The 22,741-nt window shown below is 38.7% G+C and overlaps 1 protein-coding gene across 4 annotated transcripts in view; it reads left to right on the forward strand.

The window, feature by feature from the left end:
* Nucleotides 1-22,741, forward strand: part of CHSY3 (chondroitin sulfate synthase 3) — a 335,981-nt gene that overhangs the window by 182,021 nt on the left and 131,219 nt on the right. The window contains exon 3 of one of the 4 annotated variants that reach the window (XM_085014520.1): nucleotides 17,112-17,249. The exons of the other annotated variants lie outside the window; for them this stretch is intronic. Within the exon in view, the coding sequence (XP_084870646.1) occupies nucleotides 17,112-17,141 (30 nt within the window). The 3' untranslated portion in view covers nucleotides 17,142-17,249. Of the gene's footprint in view, nucleotides 1-17,111; nucleotides 17,250-22,741 lie in introns of those variants that run through there. 4 annotated transcript variants of the gene reach the window in all.

A 22,741-nucleotide genomic window follows, 5' to 3' on the forward strand; every position in this document is an offset into this window, starting at 1 on the left:
AGTTCTAGAGCACCTCCCATGTTTGATCATCCATGTAGTGCTGCTTCAAAGGTAGTTCCTCACCTTCTCTATGTCAGGCATGATTGTCCTGAATTAAAAAGCGGTAGGTGCTAAACATGTTACAAGTCACTTTGCTGGACCCTGGCCAGTGCAGAGAATAGCTTTGGTTCCAGAGGCACCGGCTTTTTGAACAAAACAGAGGAAGATGGACAGTGCTGTCCTGCACTCTAGTATAACCTGATGGTAATTCATGCACACGTCTCTTACACTGTCTCCTGGACCTTGTGGAGAATTAGTTAATGCCATGAAGCCTGCACTCTTTGGGGGGGAGTTCCCGTCGTGGCGCAGTGGTTAACGAATCCGACTGGGAACCATGAGGTTGCGGGTTCGGTCCCTGCCCTTGCTCAGTGGGTTAAGGATCCGGCGTTGCCGTGAGCTGTGGTGTAGGTTGCAGACGCGGCTTGGATCCCGCATTGCTGTGGCTCTGGCGTAGGCCGGTGGCTACAGCTCCGTTCAACTCCTAGCCTGGGAACCTTCATATGCTGCGGGAGCGGCCCAAGAAATAGCAACAAAGACAAAAACACACACACACACAAAAAAAGCCTGCACTCTTTGGGGAATATGCTCAGCAAAGACTGTAGCAGCAGCCTTCCCATCCCTTTGTTAATTGTCTTCTCATTTTATCTTGAGACTCCCAAATTTAAAATTCATGTGCATAGTTTAATTCTCTAAGTCATATTTTCCTAATATAGTTCTTCCACTCCTCTGCTAATATGTCATAACTGACCCAGAGCACTTCATTTAAAAAGCATCAAAAATGCCCAAAAGTTATTTTTGAAGTGGGTCTTAATTACCGTGACTTTAGAATGGTTCATGGAAATAAGAGAGATGGCAGTGACTCCTTGAGACCACAGCATTATCTGAATCTGATACTAGGGTGGCCTGCATGATTGCATGGTGACTTCGGGAGTCAAGGGTTGAGATCACATTACCTTCAGCTGCCCAGAACAAAGGGAAGTGGAGCTCTGAGCATACCACAGACCTAGTTCGTGTCATTTGATGTAGATGCTCTTTTTTTTTTTTTTTTTTTTTTTTGTATGTTAGCTATTTTGGAATATTTTTCCCAGTTTTATTGAGAAATAGTTGACATATAACAGTGTATGAGCTTAAGGTATACAACATAATTCTTTAATATGTGCATATCAAATATATATGCATATATTGTGAAATGATTACTATGGTAAGTTTACAGACCATTCATCACCTCACATAGTTATAATTTTTTTCTTGAGATATTTAAAGGTCTACTCTTAGTTTTCAAATACACAATTCAGTGTTGTTGTCTATAGTCACTATGCTGTGCATTACATCTGCAGAACTTACCAGTATCTTTTAAGTAGAAGTTTGTACCTTTTGACCCCCTTCATCTGTTTCTCCCACCCCTTCCCTTTGCCTCAGGCAACCACCAATCTGCTTTCTTTTTCTATGAGTTTTTTTTTTTTTTTTTTTTTTTTTTTAGATTCCACATGTGAGATCATACAGCCTTGGCCTTTCCCTTTCTTATTTGACTTAGCATAATGCCCACTAGATTTATTCATGTTGTCACCAATGGCAGAATTTCCTTCCTTTTTTATGGATGAATGGTATTTCGTTTTATCTGTACCACAATTTCTTTATCTACTTATCTGTCATCGGACCCTTATGTTGTTTCTGTTTCTCAGCTATTATAAATAATGATTAACATGAGGATGCAGCTATCTCTTTAAGACAGTGATTTCATTTCCTCTGTGTATACCTCGATACAGAATTGTTGGATCATATGGTTTCTCTATTTTTATTTTTGAGGAACCCGCATGCTGTTACTTTGCTGTGGCTGTATCAGGTTACATTCCCACCAACAATGTAGAAAGGTTACCTTTCGTCTACATCGTCTCCAGCACTTGTTCTGTCTTATTTTTATAATAACCATCCTAACATACCTAATAATATGTCATTGGGGCTTTTATTTGAGGTAATCCCTGTTGATCAGTGGCACTGAGCTCCTTTTCATGGGTCTGTTGGCCATTTGAATATCTTCTTTGGATAAATGTCTGTTCAGGTCCTTTTAAAAATTGAATTCTTTGTTTCTTGCTATTGAGTTTTTGAGTTTCTTATGTATTTTGGATATTAACTACTTATCAGATATACAGTTTGCAAATATTTTCTCCCATTATGTAGGTAGTGTTTTTGTTTTTTAATGGTTTCCTTCGCCAAACAGAAGCTTTCTAAGCATAAAATTTTTAGCTTGATGTAGTTCTACTTGTTTATATACATTAACAATGAATTATCTTAGAAAGAAATAAAACAATCCTATATACAGTAGCATCAAAAACAATGAAACACTTAAGATTAAGACATCGATGAAAGAAATTGAAGAAGAAACAAGTAAATGGAAAGATATCCATGTTCATGGATTGGAAGAATTTGTATTGTTAAAATTTCCATACTCCCCAAGGTCATTTATAGATTCAGTGCAATTCCTATCAAGATCCCAAAGACATTTTTTATAGAAATAGAACAAACAATCCTAAAATTAGTCTGTAGCCACAGAAGACCTCAAACAACCAAAGAAATGCTTCGGAAGAAGAACAAAACTGGAGGCACCACACTTCCTGGCTATATTACAAAACTATAGTAATCAAAACAGTATGTACTGTCATAAACACAGACACATAGATCAATGGAAGAGAAATGGAGAGCTCAGAAATAAACCTATGAATACACCGTCAACTAATATTTGACAAGGCAGCCAGAATACTCAATGGATAAAAGACAGTGTCTTTAGTACATGGTGCTGGGAACATTGAGTATTCACATGTAAAAGAGTGAAACTAGGAGTTCCCATTGTGACTTAGTGGGTTAAGAACCCAACTAGCTTCTGTGAGGATGCAGGTTCAATTCTGGGCCTCACCAGTGAATTAAGGATCTGGTGTTGCCACAAACTGTGGTGTAGATCAAAGATATGGCTCAGATCTGGCATTGTTGTGGCTGCAGCATAGGCCAGCAGCTGCAGCTCCAATTCGATCATAGCCTGGGAACTTCTCTGTGCTGCAGGTGCAACCCCAAAAAGAAAAGTAAAACAATGAAACTAGACCCATATCTTATAGCAGGCACAAAAGTTAACTCAAAATGGATGAAAAACTTAAATGTAAGACCTAAACCCATAAAACTCCTAAAAGAAAACAACATAAGGCACAAGCAACCAAAGCAAAAATAAATAGATGCTCTCCTCTTTAAATGTCAAGTTGATTTACTCATTGCTTAAAAATCATTTGCCTTGTTGACCCACCAAGAGATTGCAGAAAAAGTTGAAATCAGTATGGGCAGGCTGTTAAGAAGAACTCAGACCTTGGAGTATATACTCCTCCCTCCTTCACCTCCTTCTTGCCTAAGTGCAGAAAACTGAGTCCTGTTGTGTCGACCTGGCGGACAACTAGATCTGGTGAAATCCAAAAAAGGACAAATTGGAAACCTTATTTGTAAAACAGCAAAAAGATCCATTTCTCAAGAAATTTTAAAAAGGATGAACGAGAAAGACAGTTTGGGGGTTGGGTGTAGACAAAGGCAATTTACCTGTTGTGTGTCCCACCATTTCTACTTCTGTGATATTTTATATAATAAAAACTTAGTAGTGGGTACCTTTCAAGAATGAGATGAAGAAAGGTTGTTTCCTTTTCACTTCACAATTGCCTATTTTGTTTGAATTCTTTTTTTTTTTTTTTGTCTCTTTTTGTCTTTTTAGGGCCACACTCACGGAATGTGGAGGTTCCCTGGCTGGGGGTCGAATCAGAGCTGTAGCTGCTGGCCTACACCACAGCCACAGCAACACAGGATCTGAGCTGCATCTGCGACCTACACCACAGCTTGTGGAAATGCCAGATCGTTAACCCACTGAGTGAGGCCAGCGATCAAACCTGTGTCCTCATAGATGCTAGTAAGATTCATTTCTGCTGAGCCACAATGGGAACTCCTTGTTTGAATGCTTTATTAATAATAGGATTGACTATTTTATTATTTCAAGTTTTTAGAATGAAAAATAAAAGTAGATATTCCCCAAAGAACCCAGCACAGTTCTGGGTTCATAGTGGGCAGCAGATAGTGGCCCAGAGCCTGACTCCCTAGGAGACATAACCTTCCACTTGGGACTTTAGCAGCTATGTTATTCAAATCCTACCTCCACCTAAAAGCAGTCATCTGATCGTGTATAGAGAAAAGACCGTAGATTGGTTTCTAGTCCCAGGGTCATTAGTGTTGGTAATGAGATACTTATTTTTAGAATCACTTATCCTCTTGACCCTTAATTCATGGTGCTATTTGACTGTTAAGGAATGGCTGTAAGAGGATGGTAAGTGAGATAAATATTATTAACCTGAACTTGATCTTTCATTAGCCTCTGTGATTTGCAGTGCTGCTGAAATCAAAAGATACCTGTTTAGGTAGGTTAATTTCTGCAGCAGAGGGAGTTGCTGAAATTTACATTTGCTTTGTATTTACTATCTGTAGGAAATGACTTTAGATACTTCTGCCTAGGAAAATGCTAGAGTATTAATTTTATGTCATTATCCTTTCCTTTCTGTCCCCAGAACATTTGTCCCAGAAAAGCATTCAGTGATGCTGAAAAAGACTCCTCTTTATGTTTATCCCTTTGGAAAGTTTTAAGTCAGTATTGCTGTATTACCTTTTTGTAATACAGCTGATTGTTATTAAACTTGAAAAGACATTTCTAACTTATAGGATGATTGTGCTATTCTTGGTCCTAATTGTGACTTAAAAAAAAAAAAAAAAAGGCTTCACTGGTTTTCTCTTAAATATAACCATGGATTTGTGTTTAACCAAAAAGAGTAAGTAACGTAAAGATTTTACTCGCATAAATTCGTATCCTGCATGCAGAGACTGGGAAAGACTGAAACACATCAAAGCCTTCGTGATGCTGTGAGGCAGCAAATTCATTTGTTGGGACTGTCTACTTTCCTCTCCACAGTGCATTGTTTGCCTGTTTCCGTCCTTTATTCCTTTGCCAAATGATTGGTTTTCCCTACATCTGCAACAGAAGACAATGAACGTGCTGTGGCCTGAGGAGGAAATGTTTATCTGCATCACACTATACAATACATGAAGCATTATTGTGGCTAAAGGTGAATGCCTGGTAGAAGAATACAGAAGTCAGTAGGAAAGAAGCGAGAGGTCCCTAGACTATCTTTCCCTCCTAGTGGTTCCTCCTTTTCCACCTATTACAATTAAATTTACTTGCATATTATAAGAAATACTGAAGTTGATGTTTTTACAATGGAATGAGTCATGAGAAACCACTAGAGATAGAAGAAACTTTTTGAGAAATTGGAAGACAACCTTATCACAATGCTTTTCTGATTTGGATTTATCTCTAGTTAAAGATGCACCAAGAACAAGGTAGCAGTTGTGTGGCAGATTCTCCTTCCTTCCTTCCTTCCTTCCTTCCTTTCTTTCTTTCTTTCTTTCTTTCTTTCTTTCTTTCTTTCTTTCTATTTTTTTTTCTTTTTTGTGCCTTCTACGGCTGCACCATCAGCATATGGAGGCTCCCAGGCTAGGGCAAGGCCAGGGATGGAACCTACTCCTCATGGGTGCTAGTCAGAATGTTAACCGCTGAGCCACAGCGGAAACTCCTAGATTCCCTTTCTAGGACATCAGAGTGATTTCAAAGAATCTACCAGGATAGACTTCCAGCAACAGTGCAATTCATAGAATGAAAATAGGTGATGGATTAGAGTGTGTCTGGGTGTGTATGTTGGGTGAGGGATAGGGGAGAGGAAGTGACAACTTTGTGATTATTTCATAATATCTTGAAAGTTATTTTATTAAGTGCTAAAGCATTTTAAAAGACTATTTAATATACTGGAATTTTGTTGCAATTGCTATCTAGGATTTGGAGTTTTTTCCCATGGTATAAACATTTTTTTTTTTAACTAAATATACATTACAGCAAAGGGATTTGTCCTGTTAAAGATTTTTCTGGTGCTCCTACCTCTTTGTGATATCATGATATTTGATTTTCCAGTGCTCCATTTTGAAAGATTCTGGATGTTATTCTAAGTAGTTCACATTTTGATGCCGACACTATAGCTTTAGGGAGGTTGGCTTAGATGAAATTAACCCATTTCTTCCATGTGGAAACTGAAGAATGTGGCTGTAAACGTTTTGAACTTCAGTCTGTAGTTTTGTGCTCTATTGACCACATCACTGATTGCTAAGCATCTAGACATTCGGAAGCCCTGGTACATGAGTGCTAATCAAGGTCTTTGGGTGTCTTTCCTTTAGATCTGAGATGTTGCTGCTTTCAAAATAAATTGAATTTTCGACCACTAATCAGTGACCATTTTCATGGAAACATTGAGTAATTGTCTTGCATTTAGAATATACTGTGTGAAATCAAGCCGCAGCGAAAGCCCTTTGTCCAAATGTCAGCTGTAGATTGTCATCAGGCTTCCAAAGTACCAATTTCCATGTTGTGTGACAAGACATTCATCCTAAAATCTGCTCCCCCAAATTGTTCAGACCTGAAATGTAATAACACGTATTTGAGAATCTGAAAAGGTTCGAGCTGTCAAAACTGCCCTTCTTTGCTCATATTTGACTTTGAGGAAATAGGGAAATCTCAGACCAGCAGGGAATTTACTCAATAGTCTGTGATGATTTCTCTATGGCTCTTATGTTTTCAATATTATATCAAGGGAAGCTGTAAATTATAACATGCAACTATGGTGTTGAAAATTAGAAAGGCGAATAACTTGAAACTTCATGGGCATTTAAAATGAGTAAATGGTTAGGTTTCAGAGAAATGGATTCTTATATCAAACACCTAAATGAAGAGTTTTCAACCTATGCTGACAGTGTTTCTTGAGAAGAAAAAGTGGTTTTTTCAAGGCTCTTTCTAAAGCCCTTTGGTATATATTCCACGCGGAACACTTTGGGATGCTGCCTATATGATTAAATACAACTAAGCAGCCTATTTTCAGAAGAAAAAATAATATTTAGGAAGCTCAAGCAGAAAAAGTGTCTGGCTATTTCTTTTACAGAAGCAAATTCATGCTGATGAACAGATATTATGGCTAAGGAAGACATAGCTATCTCAGCTATTGAGTTCAGCTCAGATCCCCAGCTATCCTGTCCGTGAGCCCATCAAGGAAGCTGCTGTAAGGTCTGACTGCTAACAGCTCACACTGTCTGCTTCTGTGGAACTGCTGTTGGCACAGCAGGAGTTATCTTACCCCTGAAGGAGATGTCTCTTCTTCACCAAGTGACTGACTGATTAGAGGGATAAAGAAGGAAGCCCGCTTGCTTCAAGGTGGAATACCCTCGGCTGTGTGGTTGGCACCCATTGTTCCCCAAGCAGTCGCACTGCAGCTAGACTCTCATGGAGACCACATCAGGCTTAGCTCCTTCTGGTCTAACTGCTTCCCTTACTCCCTTTTTTTCTAAGGATGCTCCCTCAGTTAAGACATAAGCACCTGAACCTGCCTCTGGGCAACCCAACCCAAGACAGCGGTGAATCCTGCATTTCTCCAACCATACTATTTCACTACTAGTATCAACTGGGAGAGATGCCAGAAGTGACTAGAAAGCTGTCCATTGCCTAGCTCTCATCATCATTCTAGACTGATAGAATAATCAAAAGAATGAGTGTTTTCTGAAGAGTGTGTCCAAATTCTATAAAGATGAGGCTCAATGCGAGAGAAAAGCAGAGATAATAACTTTGAAATACTGATGTATGGGGCATTAAATTTCCAGTTTTTGACATTTAAAAAAAACGCATGTTTTGAAAGTCTTAAGGCTATATTTTAATTTAGGTCGAGATAAACAGGGCAGAGATGGAGATTAAATGCATAGCCATTGCATTCCAAAAATTTAAAGAATGTAAAAATATTTCTTACCCTCTTTTAGGGATGACTCTACCTTTCTAAATTACAAATTGGAAAGGCCGCAGAAGAAGAACTCTAATAGAAGTGATAAAACCTTTCTAAGAAATTCTAAGGAACCTTGGAATTAAGATTCAAGAATATCCTTTGTTACAAGCTATCATTACTACCTTCTAGATTTTTGATTTGCATATAAATTTATTGAAGCATAGCATCTAACTGATATGCATTTCCCCCCAGACAGTAATTATTCAGGCAAATCTTTAATTAGATCAAGGGAAAATAAATATTCATACACTCTAATTTTGAATCATTTGTACCTCCTATTACAATTTTTAAATGATAAATGCTCATCATAATATCAGTTCCTTTTTGTCGACTAGCTTTAACAAGCTAAGCTCATCATTTTGTTCGATCAGCATCCTGCACATATGAGACAAGGTTTCAATATTTATTTGTTGTTTTTTTTTGTTAAGATATATCATGTTTATGTTATAATTTTGATAAAGGCACTCAGTAAGATTTGTTTTTAATTTTGTAAATGATGATGCTTTTGAGATGAAATCCATCACTTTCTTCCCATGTAAGGAAATGTATAGTGGTTAGTCAGCAGGACAGTTATTATAGGGCAAAGTGGTGTATTGCTGTTTTTAATTTTCCTCACTCCACATGTAGCAAATAAACATTAATTCCTTATTTTGTTCCTTGTGTGTGGAAAACCCTTGAGCAATTCGTGCTAGTTATAAAGGGACGTATCATCTAACCCTCATTAGTAAAAACACAAAAATGTGTTTAGAGAAGGAGCTTACTCTTCTGGTTCCTCAGCAAGCTCATGAGCATAACTTAGAGGTTTCTACCCCAAGAACTGACAGTACCAAACTTGATGATAGAGAGTTAAGGAACTGACCTCAGCTAGTTACCCTAAAACCTGAAACCTGTCTAGAACCATAACTGACCCAGTGAGCAAGCTGAGATGTTTTCCTTAATCTTGATATAAATTTTATGTTAACAAGGAGCCCTCTTGTCTTCAAGACTACCTCTTACTAACTAGGTCAGAAATGCAAAAATCTTCCATGTTACAGGTTACTTTTTGTTTTGTGTTTTGTGGGGGTTTTTTAGTTAGCTTCATTTTTTTGTTTGTTTGTTCATTTTTTTTTGTTTTGTTTTGCTCAATTGGAACTTTATTTATTGCTAAATGTCCAGATAATGTTAAATGTTCAAATAGGGAAAAGTCAACTATTTGGCTGTCCTATCATTTATAATATCAGGTGAATGATTTACCAGATCTTTTCCTGAGGATAGATTTTTAACAGGGAGAAAGAGGGTCAAAAGAAGGTTTTGCATGGATTTGGATGTCTAGAGAGGGGGAGAACCTAGAAATCGGATATAGGTAGGAAGTTATTTGAGCTTTTCCCCCTATTTCACAGTCTTGTCTGCATAGGTCTGTTTGCGTTATGTGTTTTGGCAGACAGAGATGGTACATACACCATTTCTAAGTCAAGCGTTGGAGCACTAGCCATCTGTGGTCCCACATAAGGGGCACTGACAACATAGTTATCTTTTGCAGGACTGCTGTGTAATGTTTTGCCTTCTAATTTGGAAATAGATCATATATAACATTTATATATTCAATGATAATTCACTCATTGCATTTGATACCATGTAGAAGAATTAAGAAATCATTGGGAAAGCAACTGAAGTATGCACAAGTTCTACAAAGTTTTCTAATTTTGAAATAATTCGCATATAGCATTTCTGATTATTCAGTGCTTATTCACTCATTGCAGTCGATACCGTGTAGAAGAATTAGCTGAAGAAATCATTGGGAATGCAACTGAAGTATGCACAAGTTCTGCTTGTGCTAAATAAAGATCATGGAGAAAAGAACAGTCCTTAAAACATCTTTGGAGACATATTGGCTTCTGGATTAAATTACAGTTTAGTTCTAGATTCAAGATCAGTGTATTTTTCTGGTGAAAAACACCATTTCACCATGTAAGGCTTCTTTTGTCAGCTTCGTGGTCATGTAATAAATGAGTGTATTATGAATGAGAACTTTGAACAGGAATTTGATGATCTCACACATTCCTTTATTCATTTTGTTCATTAAGCAAAGATTTATTAAGTGCCTACTCAGTGCTCTTTACTGGGCTAAATGCTGGGAACTCTGAGGTGAAAAGGAGAGCAGGTCCCTGCCCTTAGAAAACTTAAGGCCTTTGCCTGAACAGGCAAACAAAGTACAAATTTTGACAGTGCAGTGGAAGGAGCTAATGAGGTGATAGAAAGTAATGGGCAGAGGCAACTTAAGCAAGTTGTTTAGAAAGGTAGGCAGGGCCCACATCTCGCGAGGTCTTGTAGACAGATATGAGGGTTTATTGTAAGAAAAGTGGAAGGTCATCCAGTTTTTTAAACAGGGAAGCAATATTATCTAATTACCATTTTTAAGAGATCTCTCTAGAAAATTAAAACAGGGGAACAGGCTAGAAGCGAGGAGGTCAGTTAGGCTACTGAGGTGCCTGTAGATGAGGGTGGTAACAGTGGAAATAAATGATAATTCATAGCTTATTGATAATTTTTGGAGACAGAACCAGTAGATCCTGTTTATTTTAAAAGAGAGAAGAAAAGGAATAACTACTTGAACAGTCTTTATTTCCTTAATTTGAGTAAACTGGATGACTGGTGGTATCATTTATTGAAATGGTGGAGATTAGCCTGGGGCAGCAGTATCAGGTGGAAATTAAGACTTAGATTTGGCCATGATGTGGTTATGCTTCACGTTCAACATCAAAATGGAGATGCTAGGGACACGGCTGAATTGGATCTACAGCCTAGACTATAAATCACAGTTGACAAAAAGACATGTGCTGAAATATATAAATTTTCCATGGCAATAAAAGGCCCAGTTTCCTTTATCTTTAGTAAAGACAAGTTTAAGACAGTATAAAGTGAGAAAATCTGAACAATCTAGGACTGATTATCAAGAGACTTCATTTTTTGGAGATCAAATAGAGGAGAAAGGACAAGGAAAGAAGACCATGGAGTCACTAAGAAAGTGGAATTAAAACAATGAGATCCTGGAGTTCCCGTCGTGGCACAGTGGTTGGCGAATCTGACTAGGAACCATGAGGTTGCAGGTTCGGTCCCTGCCCTTGCTCAGTGGGTTAACGATCCGGCGTTGCCTTGAGCTGTGGTGTAGGTTGCAGACGCTGCTCGGATCCCGCGTTGCTGTGACTCCGGCGTAGGCTGGCAGCTACAGCTCCGATTCGACCCCTAGCCTGGGAACTTCCATATGCCGCAGGAGCAGCCCAAAGAAATAGCAAAAAAAAAAAAAAAAAAAAAAGACAAAAAAAAACAAACAACAAAAAAAAAGCAATGAGATCCTGCTGTGTAGCACTGAGAACTATGTCTAGATACTTACAACGCAGCACAACAATGGGTGAAAAAATTATGTATACACGTATGTGTAACTGGGGCCCATGCTGTACAGTGGAAAAAAAAAAGTGTGTTGGAGGAAATAACAATAACAAATAAGTCCAATAAATATATAAATAAAATCCATGGAGAATAGTGATGTGGAGACCAACAGAATAGAATGTTTCAAGAAGAAGAGATGAGATCAGCTCTGGCTAACAACTGAATCTAGAGACCTTGTCCTTGAATTTAGCCATGTAGCATTTTGTAGGTGCCTTGAGGAGGAGTTTGAGAAGCCTGGTAGACTAATGGGAGCTTGCTGAAGTGTGATTGGTGGGAGAAAAAGTAAAGTCAAATATTTTAAGGGCTTTTGGTTGGAAATAGTGAGAGTTGCTGGAGAGAATATGAGGTCAAAGGAAATGTATATACTTTTTAAAAATATAAAACTCATAAACATGTTTTTACATACTGATTAGAAGGGCCTAAAATAAAGAAGATGTGTGTTATGAGACAAAGATCATATCTTACAAGTATCAAATGCCAGAGGAAACAAAGGAAAGTGGGATACACAGGGTAAGTGGAGAAGTTGGCCTTTATTTATTTATTTATCTATTTATTTATCTATTTTTATTGGAGCATGGTTGACTAACAATGTTGTATTAGGTTCATGTGTACAGTAAATTGACTCAGATTTACATATATTCAATCTTTTTTCCCATATAGGTTATTACTGACTATTGAGTAGATTTCCCTGTGTTGTCTGTTGGTCCTTGTTAATTATCTCTTTTATGTACAGTAGTGTGTATATGTTCATCCCATCCTCCTAACTTATTCCTCCCCTTCTCCCATGTTTTCCCCTGTGGTAACCATAAGTTTGACTGCAAAATCTGTGAGTTTGTTTCTGGTGAAAGAAGGAACTCCTCCTCCATGGAGAAAGGAGGGAAGGCAGAAAGAATGGATACAGATGCAGTGACAGGAACGGGAGAAATCCTCGTCTAATAGCCTCTATTTTCTCAATAAAGTAAAAGGTATAATCATCAGCTAAGTATGAGCAGGGGAAGGAATTGGGACAGTTTAGGGGAGAAGAAAATGTGTTAAATCATCATTTTGAAGAGTAGGAAGTTGACTTTAAGAATGTCCTGGCAATTTTAAGTGCTCTGTGATGTTTGCTGCTCTGAGTCTGATGTGGAACCAGTCGGCCCATTGTGGGATTTCTTCCAGGAACATTAGATGCTCGGATACAGATGTAGATAATGGCAGTAAATTGTGTTGAAACTGGGTCAAGATCTTTCTGGGGTGGCCAAGAAGTTGGCACTGTTTATATAAGGCAGTGACTGTAATGATGAACCATGGAATTAAAGTCATGTAAGGAAATAGGGAATAGCTAAAGTCATGTAAGGAAATGTGCCAAGAGCCAACTGGGGTTGGTGGCGAGCAGTGAAAAAGTGGAAGGGTCAGTGGCAGTCATTAGGAGGTAGTAGAATTGATGAGCTGTGCGTTTTTGTAAATGGAAAGGGTGCACAGGTAGAGTCTGAGTAAGATAGTTGTATCCAAGTTGAAAACTAGGACTGGTGTATGTAGGGGAGCCTGAAAAGGAGAATAGGGAAAGGCTGTTAGCGGTAATGAAGCCAAAGAATTAAGACATCAGAGTATTAGATGGGTCATTCACAAGATGTTGATGTCACCCGGAAGAATGACAGAGAAGATACCACTGTTTTCAATGAGTGACCCAAACTTGATAAATGATCCTAGTGAGGAGATTTGCTGTATGGCCTATTTGGGTGGCATAGGAGTTAGGTTTTTCCAGTTTTTTTAAATTCTATTTTAATTTGAGTATAGTTGGTTTACAGTGTTGTGTCAATTTCTGCTGTACAGCATAGTGAGTGACCCATGGTCTATCCCAAGAGACTGGATATAGTTCCCTGTGCTACACAGTAGGACCTCATTGCTTTTTGTTTTGTTTTGTTTTGTTTTTTCCTCTTTCTTTTTAGGGCTGCACCTGTGGCACATGGGAGTTCCTGGGCTAGGGGTCAAATTGGAGCTCCAGCTGCCGGCCTATACCATAGCCACAGCCACGCCAGATCAGAGGCACAATCTGTGACCTGCGCCACAGCTTGTGTCAGTGCCAGATCCTTAACCCACTGAGCAAGGCCAGTGATCAAACCTGCCTCCTCATGGACACTATGTTGGGTTCTTAATCCACTGAGCCACAACGGGAATACCCAGAGTTAGGGTTTTTAATGGGACTAACTGCATTACAAATGCGAAACAGGTCAAGAACACTCATCCCCACCTCCTGGCCCCAAGATACATAGAGTGTAAAAGAAAATTTAAAAGCACTCACTAGGGAAACAACAACTTGGTTGGTTAAAAATAACCACAAAAACAATGTGTTCAGGTTACATTCAAATTTGGGTATAGCAAGGTGAAGAAAATATTTAAAGAAGGAATTGAGAGTAGAGGAAAGTTGCTGTTTATAGATTTGGGGTTTCAGAGGACACATTGAAATGTTTAGAGGAGAGTAGAGGAGTGGAGAATTAGAAATTGTGCCAAGAGCCAACTGGGGATGCAAGTCTGAGTGATAATGAGTGTTCTGCTCTGGGAGGTTTGTTCTCTGCTATAGGCCAGGGATGTGGGGCAGGGATGTGATTAGACCTGAGAACATCAGAGCAGAAGGAAGACCAATCACTTCTGTCCAGGTGCCTGGAAATTGCCCTGCTGTGGAAGACATGGTACTCTCCATGCGAGTAGACGGGGATGCCAACAGCCTGCGAGTGCCATTGTCAGCCTAGGAGGTGGGAGCCGCCTACATGCCCTAGTTTGCCTCAGTCTGCGTCCTGCCAAGGCTGGTGAATCATCTGAGGCAGAAAATGTGTCACTTTTATGTCAGCACATAGGAACACCCTGTGCATGCTCAGAGTGGGTAAAATTTTCCAACCCTGCCGAGGTGTGCACCATTCCTGACTGCTATAGAAAGTGCCCTGTGCTCAGTGGCAGGGCGAGGAGTGATGGGAACAACCTGTCGTTGAGTGTCTCTCTGTGCCGACGCCTGACCGCTTCACTCATTTATGATGACTTTGGTCCACTTTTCTGTCCATGTTGTACCCAGCAGTCTCGATGCTACCAAGGTCGGTAAGGCTGGAGAGTGGGAAAAACTCTTATGACTCAAGTCATTATACTCGCATCTTTACAACTACCTTGTTAGAGGGAAAAAAGTACTGGCCTAGGGAGGCCACTTCTTTATCATCGTATTACATTTAAGTAGAGACAGTTCTGCATTTAGAACTTAGATGTCTTGCGTCCTGATCTTTTTGAAGGTTAGGGAGCAGGGGAGCATGCAAACGAAGGTGAGCTACATTATCCATGACAGAAATTAAACTGGCTAGTAATTAAATGCCATTTATATTATGCTGTTCTTTATTATATGCTAAAGTAAATGGTTATAGTTTGAGGAGATGTGAGGGATGTCATCTTGAAAAAAAAAAAAAAAGGCAAGTTATTAAGGTACTTCTAAATGGGTCATTTTCACCATGACCTTGAACTTGTAGAACAATAGATTTGATATTGAGACTGTCCCAAATAACGGTGGAACAGCTAATCTGAAGGAAGCTGGACCTATAGATACAGTATTAAACATGGGGTATTTCCTGATTCGAATGAGCTTACCATCTCGTAAAAGGTGCAGTCAAGTGGTGTTACAGCACCCTGCCCATCTGCACTGGAAGAGCAGGGAACCTGAGCTTGTGAGGGGAGTCCTCTCAGATGAATGGAGGGCTAAGCATCAATAAATAATTTTCATGGTGACCTTGGCATGAAATCAGAATTTCAATTTGTAAATTAACTATTAAAATGGTTGTCCAGAAAGTCAGACTTTTTTTTTTGTGGCATCTCAATTGGCAGCAAGTTAGCTATAAATAAGTTCAGTGTAATCAGTTCTCTGTTTGGAAAAGATTAGATTTTCTTTCTTTAATTACTGAATTAATTCATCGTAAAATTTACTAAAATAAAAATTGAAAACATGATACGGTTTCTCCTGTCATGTTTCCACGGGTACATGTTTTCCCATATCTTCTGTAAATAAAAAAAGAATAGTCACATTTAAAAGCATATCTGAGAAGTTGCAATACCTGATTCTGCAAAACCTTTAGATAATAAAAGAGAAAGTATTTTTAATTTTGTCTTTGATCAAGGTAAACTGTGTTCACATTCAAGAATGTATTCAAATGACTTTAACTTACCTTTTATCTGACATTTCCTCTTTGAGAGTTAACTACTTTTAGGAATAGTAATGACTCATTCATCCAACAAATATTTATTTTTCCCCTGTGATGTGTATAAAGTATCATATGAGCTCTGACTGTGATATCATGATAAACCAGATGGGGGCCTCCAGCCACAGCACCTTGCAGATACACCCTGACTGATTGCGGGTTAAATACAGTTGTCCCTTGGTATCCCTGTGGGGGACTGGTTCTGGGACACCCTTCCCCACCACAGAATAGCAAAATTCATGGGTGCTCAAGTCCCTTGTATAAAATGACCAAGTGTTTGAATATAACCTACACAATCTTCCTGCATACTATAAATAATCTCTGGGTGGCTTATAATACCTCATACAATGTAAATGAGATATTAATAGTTGCTAGCAAATTCAAGTTTTGCTTTGTGGACTTTGAGGAGTTTTAAAAAATATTTTTGAGAATGCAGTTGTTTGCATCTGAGGGTATACAACCCAAGGATCTAGAGGGCTGGGTGTACTACATTATGGGACAAAAACTGTTTTCCAGAGTATTTGAGGTAATTCAGTGGCCAATCAAAGACCATCATAATCTTTTGTTCATCATCCAGGATTTTCTTGGGCCAGATCCCACATCTATGTAATAGGAAAATTCCTGTTGGGTTCAATTTACTAGCCGAGATGAATAAAATTTAAAGAAAATATGCTTTTTTACATAAAAATTCTAAAAAGCCTCAATAGCAACATACTCTTAGTAATAGCAAAGCACCAACAATATGTGACTCCATTTGAACTATAGAAAACAAGAAATAAAGACCAATACTTTATATATTTCATCGTTCCCCTTTTGTCACCATCTAATCAAATCAGACAGAACGCTATCATTGCATTATATATGTGTGTGTATATATATATATTTAAACTACATTGATAAATTCAAGCTTTTAAGATAACACTTCACTTTTTTTTTTTTTTTTGCCTTTTCTAGGGCTGCTTCTGCAGCATATGGAGGTTCCCAGGCTAGGGGTCCAATTGGAGCTGTAGCCACTGGCCTACGCCAGAGCCACAGCAACGCGGGATCCAAGCCGCATCTGCGACCTACACCACAGCTCACGGCAACGCTGGATCGTTAACCCACTGAGCAAGGGCAGGGATCGAACCTGCAACCTCATGGTTCCTAGTCAGATTTGTTAACCACTGCGCCACGACGGGAACTCCAACACTTCACTTTTTGTCATTACTGAGCAAAGTATATTTTTAGGATTTTGTCTAACTTGCAAATCTTAGGAGTATCCATTTTTCTTTCTTTTTTAAGTAAAAATGCAATAAAACCTTATTTGCTTTGTGTTATGTGTGGTTTTACAAAAGAAGGAACCAAAGAAGAAAAGAAGGAGGAAAGGGTTTTTTCAAAAAAGTAACTTTTTTTAATATAAAGTGAAATATATAGCTACTCCCTGAAATATATTCTTACTTCTTGGTTTCTTGGTGAATATTTCTTTGGACTTTGTAATTTCTTTTCTTTTTTTTTTAAGTCCACAGGTGCAGTACATGGAAGTTCCTAGCTAGGGGTTGAATCGGAGATGTGGCTGCCAGCCTACACCACAGCCACAGCAATGCCAGATCCAAATCGCATCTGTGACCTACATTTTTGCTCACAGCAACACCAGATTTTTTTAAAAAATTTTTTATTTCTTTATATGTATATTTTTTCCTACTGCACAGCATGGTGACCCAATTACACATACATGTATACACATTCTTTTTTACTCACATTATGTGTTCCATCATAATTGACTAGACAGAGTTCCCAGTGCTGCACACACACTAGATTCTTAACCCACTGAGTGAGGTCAGGGATCAAAACCGCATCCTCATGGAACCTCATCGGGCTGGTTTCTGCTAAGTCAGAATGGGAACTCTTGTTCCTATTTTATTAAGTTTATGATTTTCAGTGTGTGTCTTTGAAACCTGATCACTCTATATATAATTATTTGAGAAGATGCAATGCTTTTCTTTTTGCGTCCCCTCCATTGAATGGAACCCAGCTGGGAGGAGAGGCAGAGTTAGGTGGACAGAGCCATGTGTCTGCAGGTCTCTAAAGGAAGCCCTGCCTTCAGTCAGGGAACAGACACACCACATGTCCAGATGTGGATGAATTACCCTGGCAGGTTTCTCCTTTTTTTTTTTTTTCTTTCTCTTCCTTCTCCTCTATTGTTCTTATTCTTTGTTCTTGTTAGTTACCCTTTGTCCAAGTTCTTCTCTTCCTCAGTCCTCCTCCAGTGTCTGAGAGGATAAGGACAGCTGTTAGAATTTGGATTGTAAGTGAAACCCACTTTTCAGCCTTCTTGTTTTCCCCTTCACCCAAGTTGCAGGAGGAGAGTTGGGTTGGTGGTTCCATAATTGACATTTATAATTTGGCCCTAAGTCTTGAGATACATTAATACTTTTCCAAACTGTCACTTTAGAATTTGATGTAGAGCTTCTAAATAAAAGAAGTACGACGTTTATTTGGCCAGAGTTGAGACTTTTGGTTTTCATGGGCGGGAAGCAATTCTCACTCTAAAAAGATGTTTTTAAGTATTCTTTTATTGACCGAGACTGGATCTTCTTTTTATGTCAGCTGGAAACGTACTTGCGTAGTACAAGGCTTCTGTTACGAAATAAAATAATTTGTTAAAGCTGTGTCCCCTTACATTTTGCCTACAGATAGCTGGCACATGCCATGAAAAAGAACAAGAAATCATTCTCAGATGTTCCCTTACTTGTTGTCCAAAGCCAAAGGTCACCATGTAGCAGCTTTTCTAAATTAGGAAATCTGAAATCTGATCACTCTATATATAATTATTTCAGAAGAAGCAATGTCTAAATAGACCTCTGGGAAAAAGCTTTCAAGGTGTTTTATTTGATACTGAATGTATTTTTTTTTTAATTGAAGGAGGAGCTAAGTAGTAAAAGGAGAAGCTGGCTTTACTCATAAAGTATAAGGATAAACTCCTCCCCTGCGATGTGCTTTATCAACATCCTGAGAAGATGCTTTCTGAGGCACCATTAATTAATGCGTACCTGGGTGATTCTCTTCTATGGCCAACAGTCAATCAATGATATAACATTTCCTACACATCTTCCCACGTCCTTAATTGAGATGGTCAATAATTGTGCCCCTTCCTTATCAATTCATAGATGGGAGGAAATAAAGTTTGGGGCTCCATAAAGTCAGCACAATGAGAGAGTAAGTTTGTCATTCTTTTGCTCTCTTGGTTAGGTATTAAAATTCCTCTGTAGATTGTATGTACATGAATGCCTTGCCAGGGGAACTTAATGATCCTTGTATCTCTTTCTTTTTCTTTTCTTTTCCTCTTTTTTAGGGCTGCAGCATATGGAAGTTCCCAAGCTAGGGGGTTGAATTGCATCTATAACCTACACCACAGCTTGCAGAAAGCACTGGATCTTTAACCTACTGAGTAAGGCCAGGGATCAAACCCCCATCCTCACGGACACTATGTCAGGTTCTTAACCTGCTGAGCCAGAACAAGAACCCCCCAGACCCTTGTATCTTAAGATTGTTCCTTTGACCCTTTAAAGGCATCTAGGAGAACCTTTTGTGGATATGACCTGTGAGCTACATCATCTTAATAGTTGAACACTAAGAACCAAAGTATTACTACGAAGCCAACTGGTGTCTAGGGTTTTGTTTAGCTGTTCCTCTGAGATGAAAATGCAAGCAACTATAGCAGGATTGTATTTAAGTGTGGCTCTTTTCACTAGCTTATTCCCTTCCAGTGTTATGCAAGTGCTGCCAGTTATATGTCCACTACCCTCTATTATTTCTTTTTAATTATTTTGTAAGAATAACTCTAATTAGCTTCCATTTGTTATATTTTCTCATTTAAAAGTAATTTAAATTTCGCTCGTGGTATCTTCAAGCAATATATTATTGTTAAAAGGGGGATTTGCAAATGACACCATCTGCCAACCAGAGGAAAGCATAGCACTATGTCTACACAAAGAATACCAATGTATTGTTATGTTGTGAGATCTTGATTTAACCCACTGATTTTTTAAAAATACCAACAATTTCTAAAGAAATAGTCATTTCAATTAATAGTATACAGTAGCTAGTTATAGATACAATTTTAAGCAAGATTTTATAAGCACCAACACTTAGGAACAAAAAAATATGTTTGAAAACTGGGAACCTTATAAAAATGAAGGAAACATGGGCACTGGAATCACACAGTTGGGTTCAAGTTCCAGCTACAAACCTGTCTTACTGACAAGGGAATGAGAATTGCAACTTAGCTTGTATCAGTAGACTCATTGCCAATATTAATTCTCATTGATAGATACAGATAGGCAAGTAAGACTCGTCAATGTGTGAGGAAACCAACTGGTAATATTGTCACCGAACTCAACTGACAAATGAAGTCACTATAATTTATCTTTTTTTTCACTGTGGCATTGTCGCAATAGCAACGTATGCCCATCAATATAACTTAATGGTTGCATTAATTGTTCTACATCTCTCTTTTCGACTATTAATGGGGCTATGGCAAAGAACATGGCATGTTTATATGTATTTTCATAGAAAGAAAAACAGAATATATTCTTAAGTAGAAAAAATAAATTTCAGAACCTTGTGAAGTATGACTGTGTTTTTGTTGACACAATACAAACATATTCATATATACAAGTAAATCCTCAGTAAAAGGCCTGGATCAATGTAATGAAGCTCTTACAGTGGTCACCTCTGCAAGGGGAAGTGGATGAGGTGGAGGTGGGGGGGGTGCGTGAAGGGAGGCCTCATTCTATTCAATTCTATAGTCTATGTTATTTGGGTTGGTTTTTGAAGTAAAGATATATTCATATATTTCTTCCATAAGGAAAACATTTTAAAGTCACCCAAAATAGTATGTTTAATTATTAAGTCAGTGTAGAATTTTTTTTAAAAGTTCCTTTTTTTTTTGGCTATATCTCACCCCATGTGGATATTCCTAGGCCAGGGCTCAAACTCACCTCACAGCAGCAACCCAAGCCACAGCAGTGACAACACAGGATCCTTAACCTGCCACAAGAGAACTACTAAAACTCGATTTCTTGGAGTTCCCATTTTGGTGCAGCAGGATTGGCAGCCTCTCTAGTGCCAGGACACAGGTTCAATCCCCAGCCCAGCTGGGCACAGTGGGTTAAAGAGTCTCAGATCTGATTCCTGGCTGGGGAATCCTTATGCTATGGGGTGGCCAAAAAAGAGAGAGAGAGAGAGAGAGAGGAAAGTTCTTGAGGTAGTATACATCTCTCTACAGGATCCTATAATATTTTCATTCTTTTTTAACCTGCTTTACTTTCTGAATCCCAGAATAACATATTACTGAGAAGAACAGAAACATTTCTTCCTAAATCCACTGATTGGGAGCCCATCATGAGCCTGAGGTAGTCATAATGTAACCCAGCTATTGCCTACCAGACATTACATGGTCATATAAAGTAGGACCCAAAAGAACGTTTAGAAAATGGTCATAGGATGTCATAAGCACATGGAGAGGCGTAGGGCTGGGACATTTTCTGTGAGGAAGGCAAGATTGACCACCTAGGGCGAGAAGCCAAAACCAAGCATTGAAAGAAAGAGACATTCTTATGGGCAAAGACAGAGGTGATGTTTAAGGCCTATTCAGGGGGCAGAGATCAAGACAAATGAAATGCAAAGTTAAGCATTTTCGAGAAACTTTGGGAGAAAATGACAAGTTGTCGTGAACTGGGAATGGACTTGTATACTAAATGCAAATGTCGAATTGTAGCTGCCAGGGGAGGTGACAAGTGGCATAAAAATAGATGCTGTATACTGAAGTGACAGAGCTAGTTTGGGATAGAGTTGAGAATGACAACTGTGTACATTATGTTTAGGTTTTGAAAACAGAAGTGTAATATACTAAAAGGACCAGGGTTGAGAAAACCAAGAGCTATATTCTCCCCTCCCTCTGCTTTTCTGGGTGGATCTGTGTCATGGTTTCCTTTCTTTCTGCACATGAGCTTGTGCAGGCCACGTAGTCCACCCCGCCATAGATGGCCACCCCCCCAGCTCCCCCCCTGCATGGTGTAGTCCTGTAGACATAAGTACTGGAGTCCCTCTCACCCAATCTCTCATCACACCAGGAGAGAGATCTGATGTGCCAACCTTGCCCCTAGAACCCATCCAGTTATTTTCCAGTGATTGCATCATGACCCTTGTGCATTCACCCCAAAGTGGGGATGCAGTTTGCAGGGAAAGTGGGAGATTGACTTGTGAATCGGATACCTTCCCTATCTATTAAATATATGACTGTTAGCTGTACAATAGCCATTGTAGATATTTCCCTTTTGAAACTATCTTCAATAAAAATATTATGAAGACATATCTTGTGACAAAGCATTGGTCCCATGTCACTGCTCACACCAGTTCACCATCAATAACTGCAATTTTTATTTCATGGACTCCTCAGGTATGAGAGAAAATAAGTCAAAAGGGAAACAAAGAGCCTTCCATCTAATCAAGGAATATTGAAGTCAATCTTGGGGGATTTTTTTTCCATTTTTCTAATGGAGACTGTGTCTTGAGCCATGGCTTTCTACATCTTAATCTACTTAAATGTTGTAATCAACTGGTGTCTACAGGCTTTGATTGCTCTTTTTCTGCCCCATTTTACAAATGGAAAAGAGAAGCACTTAAAGTGTCTCAAAGCTACAGGAGACTGAGGAAAATAGACTCGAATCAATAAACACATAACTTTAAAGAAAATTCCAGAGCCCAGAAAAGGCTCTGATACTAGAAAGAAGGCCTAGAAGAAACAAGAATCTATAAACCATGATAAGTAAGCAATGTAAAAGTTTAACAATTGTGAAAGGCAGCTATTGAAGGGGTGAATTTGTCAGCAACGCTGCAGTTAACTGGCTAGTCACTTGTATGATGATAAGTCACTTGTACTATGATTAGTTCAGAGACAGGCAATATCCAAGGTGAGTGGACATGTTCAACAATTTGTGTATTCTGGTGTAGGGACATTATCCCTAAATTGAGCAGTTAAAAGAGAATTTGTTGTAAAAGGGAAAATAGCATTTATAGACACAGTCACGTAAAGGAGAGTGGAATTACAAGATTAAGTAAATAAAACCAAAGCTAGAATGGAATTTA

The sequence above is a fragment of the Sus scrofa genome, chromosome 2 (genome assembly GCF_054392235.1).
Source record: "Sus scrofa isolate SSC_HxYL_T2T_F1_AM1 chromosome 2, Sscrofa_HxYL_maternal_Yorkshire_Landrace_v2.0, whole genome shotgun sequence".
NCBI classification, from domain to species: domain Eukaryota; kingdom Metazoa; phylum Chordata; class Mammalia; order Artiodactyla; family Suidae; genus Sus; species Sus scrofa.